The sequence below is a fragment of the Aplysia californica genome, unplaced genomic scaffold, assembly GCF_000002075.1.
Source record: "Aplysia californica isolate F4 #8 unplaced genomic scaffold, AplCal3.0 scaffold00010, whole genome shotgun sequence".
Lineage (NCBI taxonomy): Eukaryota > Metazoa > Mollusca > Gastropoda > Aplysiida > Aplysiidae > Aplysia > Aplysia californica.
Window position 1 is genome coordinate 1019197 of NW_004797280.1, and position 20335 is coordinate 1039531.

The 20335-nt window shown below is 42.4% G+C and overlaps 1 protein-coding gene across 1 annotated transcript in view; it reads right to left on the bottom strand.

Annotated features, from left to right (window-relative positions):
- Positions 1-20335, bottom strand: part of LOC101847392 (glutathione S-transferase 1) — a gene marked incomplete in the record, with an annotated part of 30021 nt that overhangs the window by 6256 nt on the left and 3430 nt on the right. Inside the window, 3 exon segments of the mRNA XM_035970026.1 lie at positions 1444-1566; positions 5194-5286; positions 6731-6928. Of these exon segments, the coding sequence (XP_035825919.1) occupies positions 1444-1566; positions 5194-5286; positions 6731-6872 (358 nt within the window).

Consider the following 20335-nt stretch of genomic DNA (forward strand, 5'->3'; position numbering starts at 1 on the left):
GAGAGAGAGAGAGAGAAAGAGAGAGGGAGAGAGAGAGTGAAAGAGAGGGAGAGAAAGAGAGAGAGAGAGAGAGAGAGAGAGACAGAGAGAGAGGAGAGGAGAAAGAGAAAGAGAGAGAAAGAGAGAGAGAGATAAAGAGAAAGCGAAATAGATAGATAGATTTATAGAGAGAAGGGGAGAGAGAGAGAGAGAGAGGGAGAGAGAGGGGGGGGGAGATGAAGAGGGAGAGAGAAGGGGAGAGAGAAGGATGACCTTCCTTATAAAAGAGTGGGGGAAGAAAAAATAGGGGTACAGAATAAAATAGAATATGGTGTAACTACCGACTATGATTATGATGGAGGATGGAGCGAGAGCAGGATTGATTTACGGCAATCATGGAACGAGACAGGCAGAGAAATGAAGAAGTAAGAGCAGCTATCGGCACTGAGTCCTGCCTGCGTTACATAGAAAGACAGAGGATAAAATGGTTTGGCCACCTGTTACGCATGTCACCGGACCAGCCAGCCTTGAGAGCCTACAACACCAAGCACTCAGACTCAGGCTATAAAGGAAGAGGAAGGCCACGCAAAAGGTAGATCGAGGGTGTCAAGGAAACCATAAGAAAAGATAACATCACAACTGAAAGAGCTGCGGAGCTGGCCTATTAATTATTATAGAAAACTGCATCTCCCCTCGGCAACTGAGGGGGAAAAAGTAAAAAGTAAGTAAAGTAAGTATGGAACCTTTCGGGCAAGAGAAAGTCAGGAGAAAGCAATGTCAGGCCACCGTCTTTGTATTTGTAGTCTCAATAACACAGATGCTAAAGAATTCAGGGTGGTTCGTACATGCGCTGGTGTGGTCTGCTCCTTCTCTCCTATCAAACATTTATTACTATTATTAACCTTGTATCTCTGTTTTTGTGTCTTGTTTGTAACACTTCTTGTCTTCGGAACTAATATGACCTAATTGTGTTGCAAGAGCCGTAAAGTAGGATGTATTTTGTTACCAGTTTTATTCACACTATACACGATCGAACGATTGCCAAATAAACAACAGTAACATCAAGTTGATCAAATTTGCGGATGATTCAACCATAATTGGGATCATTCAGGCTGACCATACCGAAAATGCTTACTGGAATTTTGTACTACATTGTTCTGAATGGTGTGAAAGTCATAAGCTAATTTTACATGTGAAAAAAACCTAAAAATTTTAGAAAAAAGAAACTGTTCCTGCAGCCATTGGAAATTAAAAATAAAAACGTCGAGCAAGTGTCAGATTATAAGTATTTGCGTGTTACAATAGACAACAAACTGAACTGGCGTGTCCACAATTCTCTCCTGCTTAAAAAGTGAACAAAAAAGACTATTTTTTCTACGGAAGCTTATGTATTTTAAAGTTGATAAAAAGTTTTTTAAATGGCAGAAGAGTGGCATGATTGAGTGATTGATTTGAGATAAGCACCAACATGTTTTTCTTGGTCCTCATACTGGTCATCAATTGAAGCCGCTTTAACCACCAAGTCCTGAATGAGGTTCACCATCTGTTCGATATGAAGAGCTTCTTTGTTGTTCTTCCCAAAAAAACCTGCAAGGAGGTGGATAATTCAGTGGGTTATTTTCATGTTCACAGTAAAATAATCTTTTCTTTTTCTTTTTCAATAAATTAATCAAAACGCATTATAGAATGAGCATGTGTGATATGGAATCTACGAGAGTTATTTTACTTCTATTTCTTTCAGTTGGTAAGAATATTGGAGAAAATGTTTTAAGGGGGCAGGTTACTTTTAGAGCCCATTTTTCTTAATATAGAGAAAAATAGCGTGAAACAAGCATTCTTATATATACCTTGGGTCATGCAGGCAAAGATTCAAACATACTCTTTCGAGAAAATCTTCCCGTTGCCATATTGGATTTTGGGCATCATATGGTGGGTGATCTTTTTTTTTGGGACATGATAAGTCCATTTTTGTTTCGAAATTATCTTGTGGACATATAACTTCAACTCACTGACCAAAAATATTTTACATAAATATGTACTTTTTAAAGCGCCAGTGTATCTCCAAACTCAGGGGACCAAAAATATTTTAAGGGGTAGGGTAAGTGAAGCCTACAGGAAAAAATAACATTAACATGTAGCTAAAATACAATGCAACAGTGAATTGTATATGTTAAAGTGCATCCACGCAAAATTTGAAGACAATATCTTGAAAAAAAAATGTCTAGAAAAATAGAGAGAGGATTTTCACTTGCTGAGCAGGTCAAATAACATGGCATCCATGAACATTTCTGTTCTATTTGGGCTCGTTACCAAAGATACAGGATGTTTTTATGGCAGTTTTGATACTAAGGACTTCATAGTTTTTACGTGGAATCAAAAGAAGAGTAATTGTACTAACAGAATATGACACATACTTCCAAAAATTGATATCTGAGCCCAAAACTGGTTTTAAAAAACCCATCTGCCTACTTAATATATATTGAAATCAGAGCACAACATTTATGTTTTGTTTCGTATTATTTTGAAATTTTAAAGTTTTTCCCCCCCCCTCATTCATACTTTGCTCTTGGTCTTTCCTTTAGAGCTTTGGGGTATTATATTGGTGGACTGAAATAGCTAAATTATGTTGCTCTTTTTTCCTCTCATATTCTGTCTGTTGCATTATCATTAATTGAAAAGTGGCAGCAAACGCACCCATTACATATACAACTGGTAGATCATTTAACCAACTGATCCATGTGTCAGCGCAAACGTTGTCCTCCTCCTAACACCCCCCCCCCTTTCCCCTCACACATACAAACTTACAAAAACACACAAAATAACAACACATACAAAAAAAAAAAAAAAAAACTAGATCTATAGTGTTCAGTAATTGTCAAAAGTAATAAATAACACCATACTATAAAGTAAAATAAAACAAATCATCATCATCATCATCATCATCATCATCATCATCATCATCATCATCATCATCATCATCATCATCATCATCATCATCATCATCATTGTATAAAGAAGGTATTAAAACAGTTCAGACCTTGTTGTATTTCCCAAAAAAATATATATTTCACAGTTCAACGTTTCGCCAATAAGGCTTCATCAGGAACATAGTATTTGAGAAAAATAATTGGGTGATGACGCCACAGCAACAAAGTGTTCACTATAAGTTACGTATTGGTGTGGTTTGGACAATATCGGAAATATCTCCATCATCATCATCATATACACAGGCTATAAAAACTAAAGTGCGTACATAAATGTCTGAATATTTAAAGGAGCGGTGAGTACAAATCGCCGGAGAGAAGGGAACACTAAAGCCAGAAGTGGTAGAGAGAGAGAGAGAGAGAGAGAGAGAGAGGGGTGGGGTGGAAAGGTGCGTGGAAGTAAGGAATATAATAACAGAAGGGTGCGGTGAACACAAATCGGAAAGGCCAGAGAAAGAGAAACACTAGGGCCAGAGGTGGCAGAGAGAGAGGGAAAGGAAAAGAGGGAGAGAGAGAGAGAGAGAGAGAGAGAGAGAGAGAGAGAGAGAGAGAGAGAGAACTAGTACGTGGAGGTAAGGAGTATAACAGAAAGGCAGGGCCAAAGGGAGGGTGTTGCAGGAACATAAGGGGTGAATAGTACGTTACGTTGTAAATTTTAGGTCCTTAAAATGGGGCTCGTCGATGTTAAGGCCAGTGAGAATTTTGTGAGACCCCAAGTTCCAAATCCACATTGATTCTCTTTGGTTAAGTTTTTCTTTAGTAGGATATTGGACTATTTCAATTCCCTGAAGCTGCAAATCGGAGGTACCATTGTGACCAGGACTGTTGAAATGTTGGCCAACTGGTGTGCTGGAGTTTTTCTGGACTGAATACCTATGGTTATTAAACCTAGCTCTTAGTGTGGTGGTAGTTTGACCTACATATTGAGCTGGACAGACTTTACAGGATATGAGGTAGATTACATTTTTGGTTTCACAAGTGATGCTGTGGGAAAGTTTTCTTTTAAAGTGGGGGCCTTCTACAAAGTTGGTTACTTTCATGTAGGCACATGTTTTGCATCTAGGTTTTTGACAAGGATAATTTTGAGGCGGGGAACATGGGTTTACCGGAAGTGAGGACGTGGGTGTTACTGCTCTAGTGCGAATGAGGAGGTTGCCAAGATTAGGAGGCTGACGAAGTGCAATCAGAGGAGGGTCGGGGAAGCAGGCTTTCATTTTGTCTGATTTTTCCAAGATGCTTTTGTGTTGGCTGTGGATTTTATGTACCTTAGGTAGTTTTTGGTGATGAGTAATGACGAAAAAGGGTCTTTTCTGTTTTGGCTTTAGGGGTTTGTAGGTCAGGAGGGTTGTGCGGTTCAATTTGCTGACTTTCTCGATAATGGGCGTTATAAAATCTTTTTGGTACCCACTGTGAAGGAGGTTGACTGTGAATTCCTCTATCCGTTGTTTAAAAGAATTTTCACAGGAGCAAATGCGGCGTAGTCTAAGGGCACCACTATAGACCACAGAACGGAATATATGTTTAGGATGGTTTGAAGAAGGTGGGAGGTAACGATTAGAGTCGGTAGGTTTTTTGTACAGGTCTGTCTCAATTTGGTTATCTGCAATGAGAAGGGACATGTCCAGGAAAGAAGTGGACTTATCTGGGCTGGAATAAGTAAATTTGATGTAGTTGTGCACCTTGTTCAGATCAGTGAGAAATTGTAGGGTTGTTTCAGAGCAACCATTGTGCAAGGCGATAATGTCATCCATGTAACGCATAAGTACAACTGGTTGGTTGGGAAGGGGGGAGACATATTTGCGCCAAAATTCAGCCATAAAAATGTTGGCATAAGAGGGGGCTACTGGGGTACCCATCGCTGTGCCAGTCAGCTGGAGAAAATTTTGATTGTTGAATGAAAAATTATTGAGGGTGAGGACTAATTTCAACAGTTTGCAAAATGATGATGATCATCATCATCATCTTCATCATCATCATCATCATCATCATCATCATCATCATCATCATCATCATCATCATCCACAGAAATAGCAGCAGCAGCAGCAGCAGCAGTGGTCGTGTTCTAAACAACACACCTACATTTTAAAGACAAACCAACATGTGTCAGCACTGCATTTAAAAAGCAACTATGACCAACGTTGCAAAACGTCCATAAACACAAAACCAAAATGGGTGTATAGCTCTAGCCACCAAAAATGACTTTGTATATGTGTAAAATTAATTCACTTACCAAACTCCTTGGCAAAATAGTTAGCAATAGCTATCGACTGTGCATAGACTTCTCCATCTACCTCCACCCATGGTGACGTTCCAAAGGGGGCCTCTGGAAAGGAATGAAGTAGGTTAAAGATACTTGAAGGTCTAAACTGACTGTGCTTTAGCACGAAATCCAAAATATTTCAGTTACGTGAAGCATGGGAAGAATAATGTGACGTACTTAAAAAATGTGAAAATTAAGGCTGTAATTCGGAGGTCAATATCATTCTAGCTCATTTTGAGTCATGAAAACTGGTAAACTACTGACCTTAAATCTTACGAGGTACTGAACCCCAAACCTAAATTATCTCTTGAGCTCCCCAGGATATACACTGAATACATAAGTCACCCAGAGCGTTTGCAGCACAAAACTGATTTCTAATAAGTCTACAAGTTATTTTATGGCGTAATCAATAGGCTAACGTGTTGAAAGGAAAGTGAAGTAAAAATAAAGTTGCAAGTGTGACCAAATAGGCCTACTTGCATGTGTGTGAAAGATTGTGTTGACTTGGGCATAAATTGTCGAAAAATATGAATTGCAGCTGTTCACTATTTTGCTTGCTGATCTCTGTTCCTATCTCCTGATGTGCGCGCAGGCGAGTCGTCGATAAGAAATAAAGTAATAAACACGCGCGTGCGCGCGCGCACACACACACACACACACACACACACACACACATGCAGGCGCGCACACACACACACACACACACACACACACACACACACACACACACACACACGCACAGAAACACACAATTAGATCGATTGGTTGCACTCCTCTTGACGATAGCCCTTCATGCCACTCTTTCCTGTAAATAAATTCACAGCAACGTTTGAAAAATAAATTGTTCCTGTTTACAGCGCATAAACCAAAGAAGGAGTATTTGAGATACGCTCATTTGTTTTTCAGCCACCCCGGATAACCAGTCTGTGTGTGGGGGGGGGGGGGGGGGGTACATCACTTATACTTGTGGCGTCGGTGGCCTAGTGGTTAGTCTCTCGGACTCGCAACCGTAAGGTCGTTGGTTCGAATCCCGTCAAGGACCCGACGTTGTGTCCTTGGGAAAGGCACTTTACACGAACTTTCCTCACTTCACCCAGGTGGGAATGGGTACCCGGCTATAGACAGCGAAAGATCTTGTCAGTTTGTTGGTGTTTGAGTGCTTAATCAGCTGCTTGCACTGTATGTTTTCCGGGAAGCTGATAATGTTTCGGAGTGTTCTATGGTCTGCTGGGGTAATAATATAGTGTAAAGCGCATAGAGCCTGCTGTTGAGCGGGGATATGCGCTATACAAATGATATTTATTATTATTATTACTTACATTGCTGATACTGCTTGATAACAAAACTCCTACATGATCTATTACAGATAAAAAGAAAACTATTCTATTATAATCTTGGCAGTCTGATGAGACAGTTGTACATGATACGTTTTCGAAAAAAAATATACCCCAACCCAACCAAAAATGTTAGATCTAACTAAATTGACAAAATCAATAATATCACATACTTGACTTCCACGTTGCAGACCAATCCTCCAGAGAAAACCTAATGTCCTCAAAAGGTTTTCCTGCAGCAGCAAACAACAGTCGAATCATTTCGGCACGGCCCATATAGTCGATATAGAAGAGTTTAACCTTTGGGCTGGACATGATGCTGGTTGTGTGGAGATGATTCCAAAAACAAACTGCTGGGAAGGCTGAGCAAACTGAAACAACAAAATTTTAATATCAAGCTGCTGTAGACATTGGGTCATTCATAATGGGGACGAACAATAATTTTAACTCTGGTCCAGGGTTGCCTGATTTATTTCTAGTGTGGGGCGCCAAACGACAGGCAATTTTTGCAAATGTATTACATGTATTTTGTCCTCTTTCAAAGAGGTTATTAATAATAACGGATAGCATTTTTATACCATACTTTTGGAGCTGTTTTAGCATTGCACTTCCGGTAAAATATATCCTTATCAGGGGCGGCTCGCGGGTCTTAAAAGTGGGTGTGCACATTCAAGCTATCTTAAACTGAAGATAATCAAGGGCAGAGTAAATGGGATGGTATATAATTTTAGAATCTTTTGGTTGGTGAAGGAAAACCTTGTACTTTTATTTTTATTCTCTTTACTAGTGGCTTTGACTTCTAGAACTAAAACTGTTTGTTCGCTAAACGTCAATTTCATTCACCCTGCATTAAAACTGAACACTCAAGTAACACCTTTCACCGCTCCACTACAAAACCGTTCAAAAGCACAACTCATAGGACGGCAACTTAAGTATGTCACGTTCACCTCCCTCAGGTTCACGGTCACAGAGTCACTTAAAATAGCGACAAGACAATGAACCAATCACAATTCACTTGAGCACTCCGCTGGATTGCTCCGGGGTCCACATAATTTTGGCATGAAATAGTGCATAGTCTATGGCGTTTATTTTTAGATTGCCTACTGTGGGCTATGTTTCGGCGCTATTCGGCAGGAGCACATTTGAGATGTGCCGTCATATTAATATTAATGTACAGCCAAACTCTCTACAAGTGTCGTCATCGCTTGGGTTATCCCAAAGAGCGATTTATAGGTCAGGTTTCCTCTGTTGAATATCCTGTTATGTTTAGATACAGCGCATGAACTTAGGCATGGCATAGTAGATGTTTTACGGCGCTATAGAATAGAAATGACAGTTACGGCGCCAGCGAGGGCCTTGTTTTGATATAATATTTGGCTAGTGTTTGTTTCTGGCGACTTTTATTTTATTATTGTGGGTGCTTTACGTCATAGAACATTAAAACATTTTGGGCGGCACTGCACGACCGTGCTCTATGGACGAACCGCGCCTGAACCTTATATTTCACGTTGAAATAATATAGGCTGGCTAAGCTGACATCTCACACGTGAAATATAAAAATTTGCATTAATTACTCCGCGCACTAGATTTATATTCGTCTTCTACTTCTATCCCTCTCTGTAGGCTAAGCAAAGTAGCCTAGATCTAGATCTAATTTTAAAAACTTTAAAACTTCGCTGCAAAGCGCACTCACCATGGGCAACCAAACACTAGCTGTCCCCGTAGAATTATGCAAATTTAGATGGCCAAATTATGCAAGTTACCGTAACACCATTCGCGACATATTTTCCAACAAGAATTGTCATGTTTTATGTACAGAAAAATTGAAAACAAAACATATCAGTATCAATAAATTGTTGAGTATTTGGAAAGAAAACAATATATATCAATCAGGAAAAAAAATATATATATAGATCTATATAATCTCTGTAACTTTCAGCTGTAGATCTATAGAGGGGAAAATGGGGAAAAAATGGGGGGAAAATGGGGGGGAAATGGGGAAAAAAGGACATCTGGACCTCTGATGCTGGCACATTACTAAACCCAGGGACACCTGTCAAACATGAAACATCAGCAGACATGAGAACAACTTTTGATTGATTAAAAAATAGAACATGCTCAAGGAACAAAAGCCCTAACCTAGGCCCTAACAACCACAAGATCTTCTAACAAGGGAAATAATCTACTTTTCACTTAAACGAGACTTATTACGGTGATACTTCCCTTTAGTCACATTATGGCGAGGCGTTGATTAATTGTTTTATGAAAAATGAATGGGGGAAAAAAACGTGAAAAAACGCGGGGAATCCAAAATTATGCAAATGTTGCAGAATTACGCGAAAAAACGCGGCCGCACAATCGCATAATCCTACGTGGACAGTACTAGTCTCCCAGTCTCGCTGTTCCTCACTTATAGTCGAGTATAGGTGCAAATCTTTCTACGTTGCCCTTAATTTTGTTTCAAATAGTCAAATGATGTGTACCGTAATGAACAGTGGCGGTGGGTAGTGAAGGGCTCACGGGCTTGAGCCCCTACCCCTCCCCAACCACCACCCCCAACTCTATCCCAAAGTAAATGAAAGTTTCTCCATAATGAAATAAGCAGTTGAAACCGTTATGACCGCACGCAATGAACACAGAGCGAACAACCTGGCGGCTTGCTCGCTTATCCAATCACTGTTGTTCCCGCTTACAACTATAGTAACCCAGCAGCCAATCAAATGTCTTTAGGGCTCAGCAAAGATGAGCCCTTTTCCCACAGTCCGTCCTTAATGAAACTCTTCTTGTAAAAAGGTAGAAGACTGGGAAAAAATAACACTGTACCGAGGGCTCACGCTCTCCTAGCCCTGACAATGGGGTGAAAGTTTACGACACACTTTCCCCTACTGACACAGATATCTATGCGCTCATTGGTTCTTTGTTGGGTGCGTTCAACTTTCTCGACTACACGACCTAATCCAACTCATAGAAGTATTATGTTTGAAGTGCTGTGTGTGCAAGTTTGTGTTTGTGCTGCTGAGATTTAACAGTTATAACTTTTTCATCACACAAAAACTAATTAGAGGAAATTTGGAAGTGAATCGGTTTTGTCCCCACCATCAACAAGAATTTAACTAAGAACAAAGAGATTGAAAACAAAGGCAACTCTTCTCGTTTGAATGGTTCTCAAACTGCCGTGGCTCACCGTGAGTATAGAAAAATCATCACTGATTAATTCTCATTGCTTGCTATTTGGTGGTAAAAAACTGGAAGAAACCTAAGCCCCACCCAAATTTTGGTCCACCCACCGCCACTGGTAATGAACCGGGATTACGCCAGAGTATGGTGCTGTTAGATACGTTCAGTTCATTTCTCGAATAAAATAATCATTTGTTATAATGGGTCATCATAATAATGCAACTTGTCAGGTGCAGCTAAACTGCCCTCTTCCAAATTAATTAGTACAAAATAAAAGTACAAATCTGACGTCGTTCGGGAATTTCTTTTTCCATCCAGACATTGCAGCACACCAGATATACACAATGGGTGGACGTGGACACTGGATCTAGTGATCTAGATCTAATTAAATTTTAATTTTATCAAAATGATAGACCTACAACACGACTAAATCAATAGCGCCACTCTGATCTTGATCTAGATCTAGACTCTAGGTCTAGGCCTAGATCTAGATCTGATCTATGTATATATCTTTTTGTATGTGTGTGTGTGTGTGTGTGTGTGTGTGTGTGTGTGTGTGTGTGTGTGTGTGTGTGTGTGCATGTGTATTATGAGTGTGTCTGTGTGTGGTAGTAAGTGTGTAAGTGGAGAGTGAGGTGTGTGTGTGTGTGTGTGTGTGTGTGTGTGTGTGTGTGTGTGTGTGTGTGTGTGTGTGTGTGTGTGTGTGTGTGTGTTTGTTTTACGGTCTTTTTCAGCCTTTATTCAGAAAAAATTCAAAGTATACAAAATAGAAACACAGGATCCATTCACTCCAGGGCTCATAAATCGTCCCTCTCTTTCATCACTCATTCAATTCCCGTGTTCTCTCCCGCGGCTCATCCCCGTCCGCATAACTTTCTCACCCTACCCCCTCCCTCCAGGCACGCACAAAGATAATCTCACTCATTCCCTTGCATACAGCGAACCATGGACAATAGAATCTAAGGCAAAACACTGCCTTTGCCGCATTCCTTTCGTTCGTGAGCTGTGGACCAGGCCAGGGTGTCGGTGTCGTTGTCTGGTTTAGTTGCTGTCGCCTGTGGATACAACGCTCGTACATTCTTCCTTTCACCCGCTCTTTCACTCACACTGTCTCTCCATCCACAGCTCAGCTCGTCATTCGTTCAAAAGTTGCCCACTGGTCATGTTTTGTTAGTGTGTGTGTAGTGTATAAGTTTGAGTGTGTACATGTGCATGATGGTGGTGGGTGTGTGGTGGGTGTTACTGAAGGTTGTTTGTAGGCGGGCTTGCCATGCGGTGTCTCTAGGATGTGCAGTTTGACTCTGTGTGTGTCGTTGTCTTCTGCCGGTATTATGTTGAGGAAAATTGCTTTGTATCATATTGAATATACTGGAGTGTTGTACGGTGCAGCTAACAATTTCTTAAAGTGCTTGTTTGATGGTTTGTATCTTGGAGGAACTATAATAGGAGAGGCCGCGAGTCGCGTAACGTGAAGCCGCTGCAGGCGACGGTCGGCCATGTTTGTGAGATCAGCTCAGTTCTCTCAGTTGTAAACTTAGTGTCAACCGAATGGCAGTTTGCGTAGCGTTCGGGTCCGGTGGGCCTCTCATTCAAAGGTCCTGGGTTCGAATCCGAGTAGTGACGGAAAAATTTTGTTCTCTAAACTTCTACTTTCTCTTTCGTCTGCTTTCACCTCCACTTTCTGCCCCTACCTCCTCAGGGCTCCGGACTCTTTCTGCAGCCTTTCTACTGCTACTCCTTGGCTCCTTCTTACCTCTGTCTTTCAGCCACACCCCTGATCTTCTGGTAGGAAAGATCTACCCCTAGCCTTCTCGGACAAGGGCGAAAAAATCTCGGAGGTCGCGTATGCAAATTGCGTAAATTAAAGGTCCCTTGGTGGTCTAAAATCGATAAGAGTAGGCTTCGGTCGCCACCCAGGCAAAATTCAAAATTTCCTACCAAATGTTTTAAAAAATATCAGTCTCTAGCAATGGCACTGAACTTGATGACGAAATGCCTTCTGATTTAGCCGGAAATGCATCTCACAGTAAAAACAGAATGAAAAAAAGATTTCAGAAAATTCAGTTTGCCATGATGATAACTGCACGTATGTGCCTAGATCTACTCTAGCATACTTGTCAATTTGGTCTGCATGTTGCTTACATTGCTGGTTTTGTGTTGTTAAGGTTGACAAAGCATTTGAAAATGTGAAACCTGCATCGGTGCCTTTGTTGACTCCAATGTGTCAAAAGTAAATTCCTTGCTGTTTTTTGAAGTCTCGTCGGAGGTTCGACAGTGCCTTCAAAGAATGTCATTGAAGTGTGTTTGGTGTGTGAATAACATTTTTGATGCCATGTGTCGTCTGTCTGTGCATGGGGTGTGACATTGTCAAGAGTGAAATGTCATAAATTAGTGCAATCTGTTTTGAAAATCTTCTTATTATAAGCCTATCATTTCAAATTCTCTATTAATTTTTCAATACCCTTAACAGTATTTTATAACATTTAGATAAAGTGTCTTGGTGTTTTAAAGGTGCCCCTCCCTCCTCGCTTTATTTGGGGGGGGGGGCTGTTTTATTCTTGTTTTTGTGTGTGTGTGTGTGTGGGGGGGGTAATTTCCACCTTCATACTTCACTCTTATCTGCCTTGCCCTCTCCTTCCTCATTCTTCGCCCATCCCATCCCACTCTCACTACCATCTTTTGTGTAATCATTTTCAATTTTGTTAGAAATATATTCTGTTGTAAGTTTAAGTCAAGAAGACTACGTTTTTGTAAAAATAATGTCAGTGATGATATCATTTTGCACTGATGAAGTTCTATGACCGAAAAGTCTGCAAATTTTGTTATCCCGTTTATATTTTTGTTTTGATCCTTATTATCCCAATTTCTTCTCTAAAACAAGTTTTAAAAAATTATCTTACCGTCACAATGTGTATACATAGTACATGTATTACCAAATGTTCGACTGAGTGAGCTGGTAATTTGATGCAAGTAAGATTTCTTGCTGTCCTTATTATATTGTTACTATCAAGAAGTCTTCGTTTTTTGTAAAAATAATGAAGTTCGACTACCAAAAACTCAGCAAATGTTATCATCCCGTTTATAATTTTGTTTTGATCCTTATTATCCCAATTTCGTCTCTAAAACATGTAAAACAGAATATCTTACCATCACAATGTGTATACATAGTACACGTGTTACTGTAATAATTCGACTAAATGAGCTGGAAATTTGATGCAAGTAAGATTTGTTAACATCCTTATTACATTACAACTGTACGTGAGTGCTTATAATGCTGTAATTAACATTGACGAAGAAATTTTGAGAGAAAATGGAGTCCGAGCAGCTTGTTTTGAAAGGAGATTACGCTGCGTACGCTGCATTGTTTTGAACTTACAAAGATGGCGGCAGGCCCGATAAGCTCCGCCCTTTCGGCTTCAACTTGGATGGAACTGTTGAGCGGGCGACGCAACGTTAGGGCCTCTCCCTATATAGTTACTCCAAGGTTTGTATTATATGTACGCACATGAGAAGAAGATATGCTACTCCGTTTCTTGAATTTTGTTCTTACATATTTTATTTGAAGGGGATAATTTTGTTTGTCTGTTTACTCTTGTCCATCCGATGTCGGCGTGACAGAGAAAAGAATACGGTAGGTGGTTTGTAGTGATGGGCTGATACCACAATTTAGGTATCGATGTCGATACCTAGTACTTTTTCAAGGTATCGATACCGATACCTCGATACCTAATGCTATTATGCTATTAGTAACATACGCCGGGGATAATAAGTACCGGTAAAGACAAAAGTACAACTATACTTTTCCAAGTATTTAGATAATCGTGTCTAGACAAGTTGTGACTATTTAGCTGAGACTCAAACAAAAATTATTTGTAAAAGAGAGAGAGAGAGAAATAAATACCCAAATATGAGAATAAAAACAAAAACTAAGTGAAGTATGGGAGGAAAGTCAGCTTTGCAGAAAATGTTAGTAATTTGAAAATAAAAACACAAGAGTTCTAAAAAGGTAATTCAATTTACCAGATTTTTAGCAACTTTAAATTAAACCAATGAGGATAAATCAGGGTTGTCAGTGAGGATTTTGCAAAATCACCAGATAGATTTCACGAAAAACTTCTCTCTTTTTGTTAAAAAATCACTAGATTCATTTAAAATGCTCCCCCCACACACGAAAACTTATCAGTTTTGATAAACAAAAAATTCTCAAGGCCCAAGTCACTTGCTTTGAGTGCCTGGGATAAATAACACATAGGTATCGATGTTTAGAGCAGGTATCGGTACCGATACCGATACCTATAGGTATCTAAGTATCGAGTACCTAATATCGATACCTGCCCATCACTAGTGGTTTGTTTCTGACAGGGGGTGGTGCATGTACATGTAATAAGGAGGTTTTTAAAGTAAAGGATTCCGAAATTGCTTGTTGGAGGACGAGAGCCTTGTATGTGGTTTTTGTGTTGTGAGTGGTCTTGTTTAGCTCGCCGTGTTGTCTCAGCTTAGTGTGGCTAGTGCGTGAAATGTTGGTAATGTGCCGAAGTGGTGTGGTATTGTGTTGTCTAACGCCTTTTGTTTACTGAGGCGTGTGCCGAGGTAGTAGTGAGCTATTCTGTGTTTGTATTTGTCCGCTATGACCTTTTTCATGTACTAGAGTCTGTATGCTTTGATTTTTGTCCGTATGTCGTGTAGACTCACCCCTCCGTTGTGTTTGTCTTGTATTAGTATTAGTGTTGTGTTTCTGATGCGTCTAGGTGTGCCTTTGAAAATAAAACGTCAGATGTGTATGTTGTTGTTTTTAATTATATGTGGTGTTTGTGTGAGGTAATTTATTTGCGGCAGGACGAGGGTGTTCACAAGTAAGCTACGGCCGAAAGTTGAAGTTTGTTTATACAGTGGAAACCATATATATAATAACAGGCCCGGTCCCCGTTTTTTCCTACTCCTTGTCTCTATAAAAAAAAGTTATCGGCAATAACAGGGCCTCATCGGAGCCCAACCCGTTATAGCAGGGACAAAGGCTCGTTAACAATGTGTAAAAAGTGAGAGAGAGAGAGAGAGAGAGAGAGAGAGAGTAACGCAGTGATGGAGCAAGCCACGCCACTGTAGCAAGCACACGCAGCGTGTGGAGCGAGAGAGGGCTGCAGTGTAGGCCTACTGCACACCTCGATCTAGCCTGAAACCTAGCAACGCGGACGCGTAATGTGTCACCAACGATGTCAAGCGCAAGAGAAAATGTCTTTCAATTGACAAAAAATACGAAATAATCCAGGCTGTTGACAAAAAGCAAGCTCCACTGGCAGAGATTTGTCGTCAGTTGGATATTCCACAAGGGTCGATTCCCACCATTATCAAGGATAGAGAGAAGATAGTGGCAGCATACTCCAAAGGAAAGTTTGTTCCGGACCAAAAGAAGAAGAGACTACCCGATGCAGATGCTGTCGACCATACCAAGCTCTTCTGATCATGTGGTTTAAGGAGGCAAGGAGAAAGTTGGTGCTAAAACCCCTTTTCGTGAGAACTTGTGGCAAGGGAAACTACCCATGAATAAGTACAGCTGGATCGGTCCACAAATGCTTACTTTCCTTGCATTTCTGATTTAACAAGGATCGGATATAACGACATTTTCTCTACTTCCACCATCCCTGTTATATCAGGTTTCCACTGTAATAAAGTTTGGATAAGAGGTTCTGAATTTTGTCTACCAACTTCGTCCTCGAGTTCTTGGGGTTCTGATTTCTACTTTTCTCATAATAAATTCCAGAAATTTTAATTTCTTGCACAAGATGTACACGAAGCGGATCTCCTATTGTTGGTTTCCATTTTCCTAAAGCTGGTATCTGTGTTTTTGTCTCATTTACTTGTAATCCGCTTCCATTACTAAAGTGACGAAAGTGATTTAGAATTGTTGTGAGGATTTTGGGGTGCTCGAAAAGAAGTTGGTGTCGTCTGCAAATGCTATAAGTTTTTGTCTCCCCCCCCCGGGAGTTTGATTCCTTTGATCCTGCCGTCCTGCCGCATTTTGTTTAGGAGTGGTTCTAGTGTAAGTACGTACAGAAGTGGACTCAGGGAGTCGCCCAGGCGGAAGGTGTCCGACAGTGTTTGATTTACCAAAACTGCAGATTGTTGGTTTTGTATAGAATTTGGATCCATTTGCGAAATTGAGGGCCGACATTGCAAGCTTTTAAAGTTTTATTTAGGAAGGAGAGCGGTACTCTGTCGAAAGCCTTGGTCTGGTCTAATGATAGGATGCATGTGTGTAGTCGCGTGTCTTCGGTGTATGTTATGATGTCCCTAAGTGTGTGGTTGTGGTCTTGTATTAATGTTCTACTGTGTACTGCGCTGGCTTGGTCGGTGTTTATCAGATCCTTCATGATCGGTCTCAACTTGTTACAGAGGGATTTGGAGAGAATGTTGTAATCTACATTTAGGAGGGTAGTTTTTCATCTCTAGGGGGGAGCCCGAGTCTGGGAATGAGGAATATATAGGAAAGATTTTGAGACTCGGGCAAAGATCCTACCTCAAACCTTTCTTTAATCATTGCCATAAAGAGGGGGGCCAGAATGGGGAAGAAAGCTTGGTAAAATTCCACGGTTAAGCCGTCGGGGCCGGGGAAAGTATTTTTTTTTCATTGCGTTGAGAGCGTCCCGCAGGTCTGAGAGTTGTGTGTCCGTGTCGAGTGTTTGTTGTTGTTGGTGGTCTGTCAGTTGTGAGGTGTATTTCGCGTACAGTGGAACTCGGATTTAACGAGCTCGGATTCAACGAGAACTCAGATTCAACTAGATGAGATAGATTCCCTATATTTTTTTTACTTCTTTGAAATCAATAAAAGTAACCCGGATTCAACGAGCACTTAAATCAGCGAGCTCGGATTCAACGAGGTCGCTTCCAGACGTGGCTTCGCAAATTTTTCTCTCAGAACAAACTTGATCTATTCCCAGAAACCATCCATTGCACCTGCATCATGAACCATTATTCACTTAGCCGATTGCATGCCACCAATCAGCAGCCTTTTTAAATACCAACACATGCGTTGTTGGCACGCGTACGTGTCTACTCTGGCGTGTGTCGGGGTCGGATGGGCGGCCTGCACACGTGTGGCTGTGTGTGCGTGTCGGGGAGGGGAGGAGGGCACTAGCGGTCCGGGCGTTGAACGTCGCATACATGTCATGTATACAAACACGTCAGTTTTTTCCCCACCGGCAACTGATCATTATTACAATAATAAGCTAGTCTTGACGTACAGCTACGAAATGAATTGTGCGCTGGTCTATGGAATCAAAAGTTGCTGCATGCTCGGCTCTACACAGCAACACACTTTTTTCTCGGTAAACAATCGAGATGACACAGGCTTGTGTATTCGAACGAATCGGTCTTTTTTTACACAGCTCACAGTATGCAGACATTTCAGGCACTGCTTGTGACTTCTCTTTATACATTACTTGCTCAGTGCCTGTAATTATCTACACAAAACCTCGTGTTAGCTATAAACGAACACTCGGATTCAACGAGATTTTAGGTCAGGCCCAACGACCTCGTTAAACCTGAGTTCCACTGTACTCGTCTGGTCGGTGGGTTCCTCGGTGTACAGTGTGGCGTAGTAGTTTTGAAATGCGTGAACCAATGTGTGCGAGTCTGTTTGTGTGTTGCCTTGTGCGTCTATGATTTTCTCTATGTATCTGTTCTTCTGCATAGATTGTTCTACTGCTGAGTATTGTTGTGTAGGTTTTTCGTCTGGTATGTCTGTGAATCCTGTGCATCTGTGTTGTCGGATTTCTTCTAATTCTGTTAGTAATTCCAGGCTATGTGATTCTTGTAGTGTTCCTTCTTCTGTTGCTGTCTTTAGTGGTTGCTCTAGTAAGAGTTCTCTGTTGCGTCTGCGTGTGTTTATTCTTTTGGCCATGATGATACATGTACTTACTGTGTTTATTGAGTCCTTCAGCATGTCCCAGGACTCGCGTGTGTTGTTGGTGGGGAGTGGTTGTGTGTAGAGAGTGATCGTGTTTGTGGCTGCCTGAATAAAGTCTTCGGTTTCTAGTAAACTGTTATTGAACTTCCAGTGTGGTGATAGTTGTTTTTTTTGTGTGTGTATGTGTGTGTGTGTGTGTGTGTGTGTGTGTGTGTGTGTGTGTGTGTGTGTGTGTACGTGGGGTCCTATTGTCACTAAAACTGCTTTGTGATCTGTGAATTGGAGTGTGCTGTTTATGTGTGTGCAATGTGTGACTTAGAGTGTTTGGTCTGTGTAGATTCTATCTAGTGTGGCTGCTCTGTTATATAATGTGTGTCGATGTGTCGGGTTTGTTGCATTGTTCTTGTGTACCTCCCTGTAGCTGTCCTTTAACCTGTGTGTGTCTATGATGTTCTGTAGTTCTCTTCTGCCCGGTCTGTTTTTTCCTATGTCTGTACCCACTATATCCCTCTCTTCTGGTGTTGTGTTGAACCCCCCCCCCTCCCCCCCCCTATTATAAGTTTGTGTTTTGTTGAGGCTAGTGTTACGGCTAGTGTGTCGTAAAACGTGGGTCGTGTGCGTGCCTGTGCTGGCGCGTATATGTTGACAAGTGTGGCATGTAGATCTATCTGTGTTGCTTGTGATGATGGCTATTGTGTATCGGCCTGTTGTGTTGTCTGCTGTGTGTTCTGTAATTGTGTATTTGTCGGAAGTCTGGAGGATAGCTGTTCCGCGACAGTAGGGGCCCAGGCCGAACACCCCCGTTGCTAGGCCCAGCTCGTGTGTTAGTTTTTGTGTGGTGTATCTGTCGCGGATGTTTGTTTCTTGTAAAAGGAGAAAGTCGGGAGTGTGTATAAGATTTTTAAGTTGGGGCAACTTACCAAGCATCATTCTTGTATTCAAAGTAAGCACTCTCAGGCCTGCCATCCTGTGTTCTATAAAAAGAAGAAGAGGGAATAATATGATAAATTGATAAGGTGTCACTGTCAGTGTCGTCTTGGTGAGGGGTTTGTCCGTTTGGTGGAGAGTTTCTCTGTCTTTTTCTTCTTTTCTGTTCTCGAGTCATTTCTGTTATGTGTTTCGTCGGTCTGTCCTGTTTGTCCTGTTCGGGGTCGGTGTCTATTGTCAGTCGTCGTCCACCACTGTCACTCTCACTGTCACTCTCGCTGTCTACTATTGGGTTGTTTTCCGCCTCCTCGGTCAAGTTCGGAATTTTGGTCAATTCTGTCATACCGTCCTCGGGGGGGGGGGGGTGTTACTGGTGGAGGTTGGAGGGTCCTTGTCGGCGTCTTCGTTGTGTTCTGCGTCTTTGTAGGGGGCTGTGTCTTCTTCGGGGTCTTGGCAGGAGATTTGAGTAGGGCGGCGGAGGCGGCGGCGGTTGGGGTGCCAGGGGCAGTCAGGTTGAAGGCGGGCTCGTTAACGGGCTTCGGGGGGTGTCGGCAGTTGGAACGTTGGTGGCGGGGGTGTCGGTTGTCGTAGAGTGTGGTAGTCTCGTTGTGGGGGCGGGGCGTCGTCCTCTCAGTTGGTCCGCGTAGGTGGAAGGTTCTGTCGTGGTGGGGGCGGTCCTAGTGGCGGGTGTGTCGTCGCTGTTGTCAGATCTGCGGGCCGGAATTTGTTGGAGTAATGGTCTAGCCGGGCGCAGTGGAGGCAGGCGATGCGGCGCCCGGGAGGGTTATCATGATGTTGAGGGGGTCCGGCCCGCAGCCCGAGATCCTCACGTAGAGGGGGACGGGGACGTCGTTGGGGTCGGCCTCCGCCAGGACGATGTGTTTGTCGTCGGAGCCGTATCGTCTGGGGAGGAAGTCGGTGGTTGAGTCAGGTTCGGCGAAGGTCCTGACCACTTTCCGGATGTGTTCCTGCGTGAAGGTTACCGGAACTCACTGAAGATAGATTTTTCTTCTCTCATGACCGGTAATTGGGAGGAGGGCGTCCGTTCCCTCCGCCACGTCATTTAGAACGGTTGCGTGTGGTACTGAGAAGTCTGACCCCGGTGGCGACTAAAAGTAGATGGTGTAAGATTCTTGTAATCGGTTGTGTTTCTTGATCCGCAGGTCGGGGTGTGTCTCGTTGATTCGTTGCATGATGGTGGCGGAGTACTGGCCAGTGAGAGTGACGGTGAGGGTTCCGGTAGGGTGTGGGTCAGGACCATCGTCGAAACAACAGTCTGTCTTGTGAGGCATCTCGGGTGGTGGTGGTGGTGGCGGTCTAGGGGTCGGGTCCTGTCTCGGTCTGGTGGGACCGCCTCTCGGCACTTCCCAGACGGCGGAGTGGAGTGGAGGGACAGAGCCCTGCATCAGAACAGAACAAAACAGGTTATACCTTACGGAGTGGCTACTTGCACGATGTCGGGTGACTCTCCCGATTTAGGATTTCTGCGCATGTTCCGGGCGAACGAATTCGGTCGATTAGCCCCGCCTAGCCTGCGGCTTTTGGCTATTGCGGATTTCTGCGCATGTTCTGTGTTCTGGCCGTGGCGATTTCTGCGCATGCTCCTTTAAAATTCACGTGATCAATCGCGCAAGATTCAGTCACTCACTCGGTCACTCCTTGTCTAGAGTTGGATCCAGTGGCGGCTCGTGGTTTATAGAACTAACCGGCCATCATTCACATAGACTCTTTCTTCCTCCCCCCACCCCTTTCCTTCACAACACACACACAC